The sequence below is a fragment of the Dasypus novemcinctus genome, chromosome 10 (assembly GCF_030445035.2).
Source record: "Dasypus novemcinctus isolate mDasNov1 chromosome 10, mDasNov1.1.hap2, whole genome shotgun sequence".
Classification (NCBI taxonomy): Eukaryota; Metazoa; Chordata; class Mammalia; order Cingulata; family Dasypodidae; genus Dasypus; species Dasypus novemcinctus.
Window position 1 is genome coordinate 55,540,087 of NC_080682.1, and position 12,701 is coordinate 55,552,787.

Here is a 12,701-nt window from a genome sequence, read left to right on the forward strand (position 1 = left end):
ATCCCACCTCCACAGCAGCCAGGTCAAGGTCTTTCTATCCCATATAGTTTATTCTCTGAATCTGCTGCTTTGCCTGTGGGTGGTAAACTCATTGGAGAAGATGGACAATACCTCCCAGGTCATTCATCCCCATGAACTTTTCTCTAAAAGAAAGATTGTTGTCTGAATTTATCACCTTGGAGAACTCCCAGTGAAAGTAGTTTTTTGACTAGGATTTCTAGTCAATCTAACAGTTTAGGACCTCATTGGACAGGCTCCTACTCAACCTAATGCTGTATTCTCACTCACTGGCAAAGAGCCCAGTATGGTCAATTAAATTCATCTCACAGATCCTTGAATGGCTGGCTTCTTAAGTTATTCTGTTTTTAATTTTTCAGGGGTTGATGCCATTTCAATGTGCCATTTCATGGGTTCTAGTACCCTGAACCATTAACACAACTGTTTATTTTCCACAATGCCCTTAACTTTGGGACCCTGAACTCAAGTTGAGAGTTTTTCTCTGGATCAGAAGCTGGCAAGCTATTACCCTGTTTTTGGAAATAAAGTTAGTTTGATTGGAACTAGACTTGCTCATTCATCTATGTATTTTCTATGGCTGCTTTTGTACTATTTTCTATGACTGCTTTTGTACTAGAACATTGGAATGTTTGCTACATGGTCCACAACGCCAAAGTATTTACTAGCTGGCTGATTGCAGGAATGGTTTGGCGACCCCGGCTCTAGACTAGTACTTCTCAATGGTCTCCTCATACTGACACTTACAAAAAATGTATTTGTGAGGCATCCTGAAGGATAAAAAGATTAGTAGCTTCACAAGCATTTGTGGCATATGTGGCATGCTCCAGACCACTTGGGGCAGGGCATGATCTAACTCATATTTGGGATACCTTTGTTTGACACCACACTGAGCTTTCTGAGAGAGCTGGGGATCTAAATCAAGGTCCTGCAGGGCCTGCACTTGTACTCCTGTGTCCTGGTGAATTGGGTTATGTTCCTTGATTTATTTATTAATATTACATTAAAAATATATGAGGTCCCCATATACCCCCACCCCCTCCCCTCACTACTTCCCCCATAACAACAATCTCCTCCATCATCATGAGACATTCATTGCATTTGGTGAATACATCTCTGAGCACTGCTGCACCTAATGGTCAATGATCCACATCATAGCCCACACTCTTCCACATTCCACCCAGGGGGCCATGAGAGGACATACAACGTCCGGTAACTGTCTCTAGAGCACCACCCAGGACAACTCCAAGTTCCGAAAACGCCCCCACATCTCATCTCTTCCTCCCATTCCCTATCCCCAGCAGCCACCATGGCCACTTTCTCCACACCAATGTCACATTTTCTTCAATTACTAATCACAGTAGTTCATGAATAGAATATCAGTAAGTCCACTCTAATCCATATTCTAGTCCTCCATCCTGTGGACCTTGGAATGGTTGTGTCCACTCCACATCAATATCAAGAGGGGGCTTAGATTCCACATGGATGCTGGATGCAATCCTCCTGCTTTCAGCTGTAGGCACTCTTGGCTCCCTGGTGTGGTGGTTGACCTTCTTCAACTCCATGTTAGCTGAGTGGGGTAGGTCCAATAAACCAGAGTGTAGGAGCTGAAGTCTGTTGAGGCTCAGGGCCTGGCTATTACATGGTCAGTCCAGAGATTTAGGTCCCCTGGGTATAAACTAAACCCCAGCACCAACTATAGTTCCAGTAAAAGTAACAGGAGAGGCTTGTGGACAAAGATCACATCTGAGTCCAGCTCCATCACATAGAAACACAAACTCTAAAGTAGGGCCAACTGACATGGCACTGAACTCCATCTGCCATGACCATAGAACCTGTGGGTCTCCGTAGCCCTCAGAAGAACCAATACCCGGGGTTCTATCTACTTTATCTGTCTCTGGGACTCTGCTGAGGTGTGTATAAGGGCAACCCCTCTGATAACCTCCTGGCTCTTTTTGGAGATTCATAGCCATATACACTCATTTATCCTTTCCATTTCCCCCTTTGATTCAGGTCAAAAAACATTTTTAACTCCTGGTATTATATATAGATTGAGATATTCTGCTGGTCTGATTTGACCCTTTTATTCAAGGTCATTTTCTAGTTACATCACCAGCTGGTACTCGGTAGTAATCCCTCGGCGCCAGGGAGGCTCATGCCCAGGAGTCATGTCCCACGCTGGGGGGAAGGCAACACATTTACATGCTGAGTTTGGCTTCGAGACTGGCCACATATGAGCAACATGGAGGCTCTCAGGAGGGAACTCTTAGGCACCCTGCAGCTCCAGACTGTGTTCTTATTTCAGGTGCATAGGCTCACAAGCATAGTCATTAGTATCAAGGGCTCATTGTTGGACCTTCATTCTTTTTTGGTCTTTGCTGTAGTACTTGGGGGATTGTTGCTGTTCCTTTAGGGACTGTGATAGAGCTCCCCTGGCTAGGAACTCAGCACTCCCTCAGTTGTTGTTTTTAATTTTAACCACTTTGAAAATAGCCAAACATTTTTATGTACCCTGGATATATGCCCTGTAGAACTCCCTGCCAACCATGTGTCCCCTGTCAATAACATCCCATACCAGTATTCCTCCACTGCCATTGTTGAACCTCTCTGTGATGTTCCTTGATTTAGACATGTTCTTGGTCTTCATCCACTTTCCAGTATGTGTGAATCCATTATTAACAGGATCTTTTGAAGATTTTAGAGAATGTGTAGCCAACTCAATCAGGACAGGTCTCAGAGGCTTTATAAGAGAGAAAGCCAAGGGGAGGAGCCAGAATCCAGAAGTCAGCAGAACCCAAAGAGAAAGGAAAGGCACCTCATGTGATAGGAAGCTAAGGAATCCAAAGATCTCCAGCTGGCCAGAACACTGCCGACCTCAGGAGGAAGCAAGCCTTCCAGGCTCTGAAACCATGAGATGGTACATCCCTGGTGTTTAAGTCAACCTATTGTGATATTTGTCACAGCAGCCAGGATACTATGACACAAATGGATTTCAGTTTTGGCCAGAGTTATTTCTTCTGTTGATGGTGGTGGTGACCTCCTGGGTTTCCTGACTCCCAGTGCAATTGTCTCACTGCATCAGACAACATGTAGCTTCAACATTAGATTTCCTAAGAGCATGAATGTGTTCTCATCATTGGTGGGGCCAAATCTCAGAGCCATCCATTTGTAGTACAAAACTCATTACCAGTACATCTGTGCAAGAACTGTAGCACCCCTGAATATGTGATCAGAATTGGTTACAATTATCCCAACCACTTGCCTATTTCCCTCAAGGAGCACTGTAGGAAAGGCACCCAATGCCTGTCTTCTGAACTGACATCCCAAGTCCTGTGATAGTAACTGGTGACCATGATTTCACCTCCACATTCCAACCACATTAGCAGTGGAATCATTAAGCTTCCATCACATTTTAAGGTCCCATCAATAAAGTCTTCCTTTTCTCATTTTATTATGGCACACATTCATTGTAGAAGCCCGTGACTGTCAACTCTGTATACCTGCCATAGAGGAGAAAAGTGAGTCAAGAACCATTAACACTTGTAGAAGAATGAAACTGCAAGTTTATTTGAAAGTATAAAAATTAAAAAAAAAAACAAAACCAAAAAACAAAACCTAACCAAGAAACAAAATGCAACCATACACAACTTTTCCAGTTTACATTAACTTCAAATATCACACACTATTTATTAACCACATATTTGCATTTTTAAAGAAAATTGCCAATTTCCAGGTAGACGGAGTCAAGTGATAAGCTAGTGATCTCATGAAACTATTTTAATGCTAAAATAAAAAGGACCAGCTGATCTCATTTGAGAACAGAGAACACAGATGGTTTTTGGTTGGCATAGATTTAGACAATGTATAAAAACTGTCTTAGTTGGAATGAGTTAAAAAATATTTCTGGCGACTTATTTGCCATCTTGAGTAGAAAAAAAAAACCCTGCAGCTTTGGTGCCCTATTTATACATTTTAAAAAACATTCATTAAAAAGTCAAATCTATAATAAAAATGTCCCCGTGTTTGTTTTAAAAAAACAACATTAATAGACTCCCCTTATCTACCAAGGCCATTTGTTTTTCCTAAGATGCCTGGAAGCAGAAAAGCACATGAGATTAACTCACTGCACAATTAATTAAAATTAGAATCCTTTCCTCTAAACAACTTCCAGAGCACCAGAAAGAAGCAGGGGCCCATCAAATGGGAGAAATAAAGCCTTCCCGACTCACAGGAGATGAAATGTTTAGCCAGTTTCTAACACACTCCTGCTACCATCAAAAGTTATTTCTTTATTGGATTACTCAGAAATAATTCAAGTGCTATTTGAAAAATGAAAGAAACAAGCGCTAGGTTCCTTTCCTTTCCTTAGGGAAAAAATCCCCACCAAGTGGCTAGCTTTCCTGTAACATACTTTGGACTTAGTTTAAAAAAAGTCCACAGAACAGGAGCATTAAATGCTACCTCATTCCCTCTCCAGCAGGCTCCATTTTAATGAGCATCAAACAGATTACTAAAAATGTCTTCTGCTGTGGAAAGATGCCCGGAATGGGTGAGGGCTGCTCAGGATGGCTCCACCAGGAACTGTTTTGTCCCCCTCCATCAGCATGGCTTCTTGCCAACAACCCCTAAGTTTCTACCTGTTATTCTCCCAGGGGATGGGCCCAGGGCTGGCTGGGCACAGAGAGAGCAGAGAAAGAGGAAAACTAGTATAAAGACAGAGGCTATACCCTGAGGGAAACGCAACCCTCTTTCTGCATCCTTCAAGAACTCCATAAATAATAACTGCAAAATGCAACAATGCACCAACGCCAGGGACACAGGTTAGTCTGGAGTGACACGGGGCTCAGAGGGCAAAGGCAGGAGGAGCTCCTTTAGCATCTTTCTTTGGACCGCACTCAAGGAAGAACAAAACAAAAAGAAAAGACTGCTTTTCTGTACACATATAAATAGTCCCTTAACTAGAAGGGAAGAAAACAAACACACTGTTTCAAATGTATTTCTAAGAGATTAAAAAAAAAAAAAAAAGTCCAAAATGGAAAATCTTGACTCTAAGACATCTATTGCCCATGACTCTTGGAGGAGAAACTACTGGGATGCCAGGAGGGGCCTGTGTCTGATATAAATAAGGATGATGGTACTCGGTACTTGGACCTCAGGAGGGGGAGGGTGTGCTGTGCTGGGCACGAGGAACGCATGTGGGAGGGATGAGATGCTGCTCTCACCTATGTTAAAGACCACAGTGTCCTCCAGTTCAAGTGCACAGGTAAAATAGACTTCCAAGTGTTTGGGACTTCAGGGGCAAGTGTTGAGCTGCATGAATGGGCAAGACAGGCTGGACAATGAGGCCAGACCAGGTTCTCAGCCAATACAGAGTTGGCTACAGGCAGCTCAGCTGGGAGGGTGACAATCCAGAATTCAGGGAAGGCACCTTGGAGCCAAGGCAAGGCCTTGGCTCTTGGCAGTGTGCATTTTAGGGTCCTAGAGCTGGGATAAACTTGCAGCAGGGGCCCCCTGCCCACTCTGGGATCAGGCAGATGGTACACACTGCCGGAGCAAAGTGCTCCGAATGAAGGTTCTTGGGCAAATTTCTAAACCCACAACTCATCCAGAGTAGATGGCTTTCAGAGTCATTCACAAAAACGAGATGACACTGCCTATTGCTGAAGGCATTACTCATGTCAAAAGTTTTCTTTGGTCATGCCTGCACTGAACAAGAGCAACAAGTAGGATCATGCAAGGCAGCTTTTGACTGTTCATCTGGATTCTCTCCAGGTTGGCCATTCAGAGATATCTTCGGGGGAGGATCATGCAAACCTAGTCCCAAAATGGACCTTTAAGGAGAACTGGGTCAAATATTTTCTTGCCCTTTCGAACAGCCAACATGGTCCCAAAACACTGCTTTCTCTGACCGCTAAAATACTGTTTTGTACTGCTGCCTGCAAATGTACAGCTTCCACGCAAAAGGATTTCCATTGTAACAGAAGAATGATGTGAATGATGAGGCTGGGATCCTGGGCCATGAAGGAAGGGTGGCCTCACAGAAAATGATGCACAAGGCATTGGGTCAACAAAGAGGCCAGAAAAATGCCAGGTCACCCACCTAAGAGTATTCCCGAAATCTAGGGGAGAAGGGGAGTGGAGAGACAGCTCATACCCCAAATTGCTCCTCGAAGCACGTTAGATAGCTTCCCATGAGCACACATTGTTAGGATGGTAACAAGTCAGAGCAGATGGAACCCATATGGACTTTGGAGTAACTGGATTTTATACTTGTTCAGTGCCCTGGCTGGGCAAAGAGTCCCTGGGCTCAGTGGCGCCCTCCTGCAGGCCAGGCTGCCCCAGGCTGTGGCTGGCATCTTCCATGCTCAGGAGGCTGCTGGCTGCTTGGGAGCTGGCACTGTTGGCGCTTGCAGACCGGGAGCGATAAGGAGGCAGGTCTGCTTGGTTCAGAGACTCGGTGTCGGAAGAGTAGGGTGGTGGAGGGAGGTCGTACCATGCAGGTCTGCAAAGGAGAAAGCAGATCGGGGTGGGAGGAGACAGCATTAGAGTCGAGTTGGGGCAGGCCATGTGGAACCAAAGCCAATTTGAGTTCATTTCAGGGTGGATGCTTCTAAAGAGGAATGAGATTTTTCCTCCAAGCCCAAAGGCAATTCAAGGTTCTGGAAAGCCAGTGGTTTGCAGTAAGACAGAGGAAACAAAAAGACCAGTGTGTTCTGGCTGGGTCGAATTGACTGGGCAGTGCCAAGCCATGTCCTTTGGGTGGACCCAGGACGAAGCTGCCAGACAGCTCCCTTGGTTCAACTTGGGTGGCTTGGCAAAGCTGCTTTGCTCTGTCAGCAAGGGGCACTGTGGCCAAGAGGCCAGGCCAGTGTTTCCACCGAGTCTCTCTTGGGTCTACAGAATTTGGGGTTCCCAATGAAGCTAATTCTAGGCTATGTGACCTTGGGTGAGAGGATGTCTTCTTACACCTCAGTTTCCTTATCTGTAAAAGGGGATAACACCTTACTTGAAAGAAAATAATTTAAGAGAAACCATTTTTTTTACTCAAGACTTCTGATGAGTCAGGTCACAAGAATCCAGATGGCATTGCTTCTATGCCCAGTTTACTGATGAGGAAACTGAGCAATGGGGACACTGAATGGCTTGCCCAGCATCACAAACAGCTAGTAAACTGCAGGGCTGGTATTTGAACCCAGGCACTCTGTCTCCAGATCTAGCAGTTTTAACTTGACTCTATGTTGGATGGTCCAAATGAAGATGTTATGAGTGGGAAGTTTACCAGGTGAGGGAGGTCCTGTATGCGTACACTAACTTACAGAGAGAGCTTTAAGCTCTCCTTCCCTACCAAGATTTGTCTACATTCTATGAGGAGGGAAAAAGAAGATTAAATAATGTAAGAACTACCCACTGGAGAGGGTCCAATGAGGAACCCCGTCATGTCGGGAACACAACCTAAAAATTGCCTAATATCACCCACAGTGAGTCCTGGGCTCAGGGCAAGAGGGAAACTGAGCAGAGGCCCTAAGGGAAGGGCTCAAGTGTCCCTTTTGAATAGCTTTAGTCCAGAGAATTCTAAATGGATTATTCGGGGTACCTTGGACATCACAAAGAAGAAGGGTTGCTGGGCAGGCAGGATTCTGGATCCATTCCCTGTTTCAGATATAAAATTCTGCTTTTCTTTTGGCTTGCTATATTGGAGTTTCTTGCATGATTCCATTTGTAAAGAGGATTCTACATCTTAAGAAAAAAACTTGAGGGTGCTCTATTCTACCTGTTTTATAGATGACACCAAACAAAGTTAAAGAATTTATGTACTCATTCAACAAACACTTGCCACAGTGCTAATATGTACCAGCCACTGTTCTATGGTAGCAGGTGAAACCCCAGAGCTAGTGGGTGGCCTGAGTGTGTGCCTACCCAGTACTCCCAGGTACAAGTACAGCTCCAAGTTTGCCAGGCTTGGATTGGCACTGCCATCTCACTGTACATCCTCAGACAAGGAACTTAAACTCCCAGGGCCTGTGATTCCTCATCGGTAAACTTCAGACATCCAGAGAAACTCCCTCGGTGAGTCAGCATGAGGATTACACGATGATGCCTGTGAAGGGTTTTGCATGGACTAGTAAATGTTAACACCACTGCTATCTCCAGAAGCTAAATCCAGCTTTTGTCAAGACCCAGGATCCCAGGTGTGTGTGGCTATTCCTGCTCTCCCATACCTCCTTTTAGAGCCCCCTCCACCTCCCACTAGACGCCACCCAGTCTCTTCCAGCCAGCACGCACCTCTGGTCCAGCAGGGCCTCTGAGTAGGAGGGTGGGGAGCCCACCTCCGACGCATTCTGCTCGGCCTGGCTGGCCACGTACTGGATGCCATTGTTGACATTGTAGGTGACGTTGCAGTGGTGGGGGTGGTCCAGGACCACCAGGCGGGAGAGCAGCACGGGGTGCTGCAGCCGGTGCACGGGCAGCGTCATGAGGTTGTTCCGCTTCCGCTGGTGGTGCAGGACCAGTGCGAGCAGTGCCACCACCAGCACAAAGATGACGGAGCTGCCGATGATGGCGTAGGTGATGCTGGGGTAGTACACCAGCTGGTTCTCCGACGTCACAAACACCTGCCCACTGCCTGGTTCTGAGAGGGCCAGAGGGAGGGAAAAGGAGAGAGGGTTACCAGTTTGGCTTTTCCTTCTGTTACAAAGTCAGCCCCAGGACTAGCATGTGACAGCAGCATGAGTCACAACAGCCCCAAAGTGGAAGCAGTCCAAAGGGCTATCCATGGTGAAGGGATAAGCGAGATGTGGGGTACATTCCATTCAGGAGAGCTAAACAATCCGAAGGAATAAAAGGGTGAAGTGTATGCAACATGGATGATCCTCAAAGACAATATGCTAAGTAAAATAAGCCAGACACAAAAGGCCACCCATTTCATGATTCCATTATACAGTGCCCTATGTCCTACAGACTTAGGAAGCAGACTCACGGCTGCCTAAGGCTGGGAGATGGAATAGCGATGAAATAAATACAAAATGGGCATGAGGGATCTGATTGGGGTGATGAAACTGGATTACGATGATGGGTGCACCGATTGGTAAATTTCTAAAAGATCATTGAAGAGTATTCTTAAAATGGATGGAAAATTTTAAGGTGTGTAAATTATACCTCAATTAAATTGATTTTTTAAAAAAGCCAATACCAGGAAATGTAATATACAGGAAATAGGAGTGATATTTTCTAACATACATGAGGAGTACAGGGAGGTGCATCTGAAGGCCCGTATATCTACAGAGTTCTCGGTTTATGCCAAGCATCCTGGAAAGCCAGCAGAGCCCAGACTGGGGCCAGTCAGGGTTCAAATCCCAGACCCTGAGCTTCCTTGCAGTGTGCCCTTTGGAAAGCACTTAACCTCTCTGTGCTGTGGATTCCTCACCTGTGCAATGGGGTGATAATATTCTCCACCTCCCTGAATTCTTGGGAGCATGAAATGAGTCCTCACGCACTCAGAACAATGGCTGAGAACTGTGAGCTGTGGAAGTGTGAGTTCGACACATAAAAATACACGCTTTATCACATTTACTTGCATAAACGTATCTTCAAACAACTCCGTGAAGAAGGCATTGTAATTTCCCTGTGGCCTAGCTGGAAGAATAATCTAAATGCAGACCCAATAAGCAAGGCTGATGCTTGTTCGAATGCTGCAGCGGAAGAGATTTTGACCGTCCCCAGAGCTGGAATGTGGACATGAAGCAGCAGCATCTGCAGTGACGTGCCCTCTGCCCTGGCTTTGCTGCATCCCTCAGCACTACCTCTGGGTCCACTTTGCTCACTGCTGTAGCCCCAGACCTAGGCTGGTGCCTGGCACATAGTAGGCACTCATACATACATACAGCTCAGGAGGGGGAAAAAGTCTTGTTTTTTCACACACCATGGTAAGGTACGTCCTATTATCATCCTCCTTTTTAAGATGAGCAAATTGATTCAGAGAGGTGAATTGACTTGTCACACAAAAATGTACAGGAGCCAGGTCTAGAACCCAGATATTTCTTCTACAAAACACACTATCATCTCTTCTTTCCTGTCGGAAATATTTCCTCATTCCCCAAATAATCCTAATCTGGGACAAATGAAGACCTTCTCCCTCAAAGTCCCTACTCTGTGGGTTAATTTTTTCTATCCAGGGGATACCCAAACATGGACTAAAAGTGATCAATACTGTCCAAGTCCCTAGTGGTCACTATTTCAGTGATTAATTGTACAAAAAGAACCAAGCAAGAGGCCAGCTGAAAGGCAGAAGTGCGATGCTGAACAGTTAGGGGAGGGAGACCCTTGGATTTTTCTGGAGACAGTCGGCTGTCACACAGGGTTTCTACAGGAGTTCTGTCTGTTCTGTTCAAATCATTAAAATCTGGGTGTGGGCTTGTGTAGGCATGTTTCAGAATCCAAGGCTGAAATACAATAGCCTCTATGTTGTCATCTCCTTCACAGAGCTGCGGCTTCACAGAGGCTTGGGGCTGAATCCTGGGGCCATCACTCTAGTTGTTTGAGCGCAAGCAAGTCATCGAATTTTTAGGAGTCTTGGCTGCCTCATCTTTAAAATGGTGGTGGGTGGTGATGGGTAAGTAATAGCACCCACCTTACTGGGTTATTGGGAGGGGAAAGTATAAGACTACTCACAGGGCCAAGCACAGTGCCTGGCAAGTATTGGCACTCAGTTAGTGCTAGTTCTTAGAGTTTGCTGCATGACCAGTGCCATCGCCAGCTTCTCTGGACCTGTGCTGGAAGCTGCGAAATTAGTTAACTAGAAAAGAGATTGCGGTAACATAAACACAACATGACATTTCATTTCCCATTCTAACCATTCTTAAATGTACAATTCAGTGATATCAACCACATTCACAATGTGTGCTACCTTTACCACCATCCAGTACCCAAGCTTCTTCTTCTCCCCAAACAGAAGCTCCATATACATTAGGCAATAACTCCCGATTGCCCCTCCCCAAACCCCTAGTAACCTCTAATCTGCTTTCTGATTCTATGAATTTCTTTTCTAGGTATTTTAATAGAAATGGAGTCATTCAATATTTGTCCTTTTGTGTCTGGCTTACTTCACTCCATCTGCTGTCTTCAAGGTTCATCCATGTAGCATGTGTCAGAACTTCCTTCCTTTTTATGGAAAGAGTGCCCTTTTGGGAGGCAGGAGTTGGGAGACGATCAGGCTTAACTGAGCCACTTGTTTTGAAAAGGAAAGTGGAGATATTTGCACATGGAAAACAAATGGGTCCAGAGCTTATAAAAGTGAGGACTTCTGTGTAACCACCTGGGTTTTACCAGTACAAGTCGGAGCCTTTTAAGATGAATGGAATGTAAAATGCCCGTGGCTCTAATGGCGAGGTCTCTGAAAGCAGGCTCCCTCCAGATGGGCCACTTTGGCAGGCGAGAAGCTGTGATCACATTTGCTTGAGAAATGATGATGTTACCTAACACAGTGGTGCCTGGTCTCATTTTTGTTCTGCGTGTAAAATGTCATCTTGTATTAATTCTTTAACTAGGCCCACTTTTCTCAAGAGCCTGACGAGCCTCCTGGCCAAATTACTAATATCAGAGTTGCTTGGGACCTGGTTCCAAGTGCCTAATCCATGGATAATGAAGTTTCCATTTATTCTGGCTGTCCCTCAAGTGGATGCCCTCGTGCTCCACGGTCAAATAGCTTCAATTCTTACCCTGCACCTGCTGCGTCCACTGCATTAATTGCATGCAATCTGGTTTCTACCCAGATACCACAGTACTCTCAAAACTCCCTTTAGCTCCAAGTGCTGCCTGTGGTAGAGCAGGCAGTTTTGTACAACTCCAGGGGTGCTCTTCACCCCAAAGTCATCACAGATGTGTGTCATTATTACCACAGTTTTTCAGCAGATGGCAGCCGATTGCCTTGAGGAGGAGTGCCTTTTTCTAATTTGCACAGAGGCCGTGGTGTGGACTGTCACAGGGCCTATAGCAGAGGGTACTTGTGACCTGGCGTTCCTTTCTACCTAAAAAATGCCCATTTCCAGATGCAAATTAAAGTTCCAAGGGGATACAATTTTTCACCTATCAGATTGGCAAAGACAAAGTTTTAATTCACATTTTGCCTTAGGGAAAGAGGAATATGTATTCATGTACGGCTGGTGGGAGGATAAACTTGTACAAACCCAGGGTGGTGACAGGGTTAGTAAGATATAGCAAAATTAAAAACACACATTTCCTTTGACCCAACAAATCTTCTGTTAGGAATTTTTCTAGCAGATATTCTCACACAAATGAGAAACAACTTTAAAAAAATAGAAGTATTCAATGCTGCATTGTTCATAGTAGTGAAATAATACTGGAAAAAACCTAAATGTCATCAATAGGATCCTGGTTAAATAAATGATGGTAAATCCATATGACACCAGACCTATCTAAAAATCAAGGCAGCTCTACATATACTGACGAGAAATCTGAAAGACATATTGGTAAGTGTAAAAAAAGCAAGATTCAGTAGAGGATGTATAAATACTTCTGGAAGGACCTGTAAGAACTGTTAACATTGGGATCTTCTAGAGAGGACAGCAGAGGCTGGGGGATGGAGATGGGAGACAGACTTATTTTTCATTGCTTATTCTTTTCTACCTTGTACCATCTGTACTCTTGTCTCAGTTTGCCAGGGCTGCGGT

At 45.0% G+C, this 12,701-nt stretch overlaps 1 protein-coding gene across 13 annotated transcripts in view; it reads right to left on the minus strand.

Moving 5' to 3' along the window:
- Positions 1-977: 977 nt before the first annotated feature.
- Positions 978-12,701, minus strand: part of LDLRAD3 (low density lipoprotein receptor class A domain containing 3) — a 262,626-nt gene continuing 250,902 nt past the window's right edge. For 9 of the 13 annotated variants that reach the window (XM_058305567.2, XM_071218098.1, XM_058305565.1 and 6 more), the window contains 2 exons: positions 8,299-8,644; positions 3,561-6,517 (listed from right to left, as the gene is read on the minus strand). In XM_058305567.2, coding sequence (XP_058161550.1) covers positions 6,280-6,517; positions 8,299-8,644 — 584 coding nt within the window. In that variant the 3' untranslated portion in view covers positions 3,561-6,279. Of the gene's footprint in view, positions 3,516-3,560; positions 6,518-8,298; positions 8,645-12,701 lie in introns of those variants that run through there. The other 4 variants (XR_011649916.1, XR_009187590.2, XR_009187589.2 and 1 more) reach the window with 2 other exon arrangements.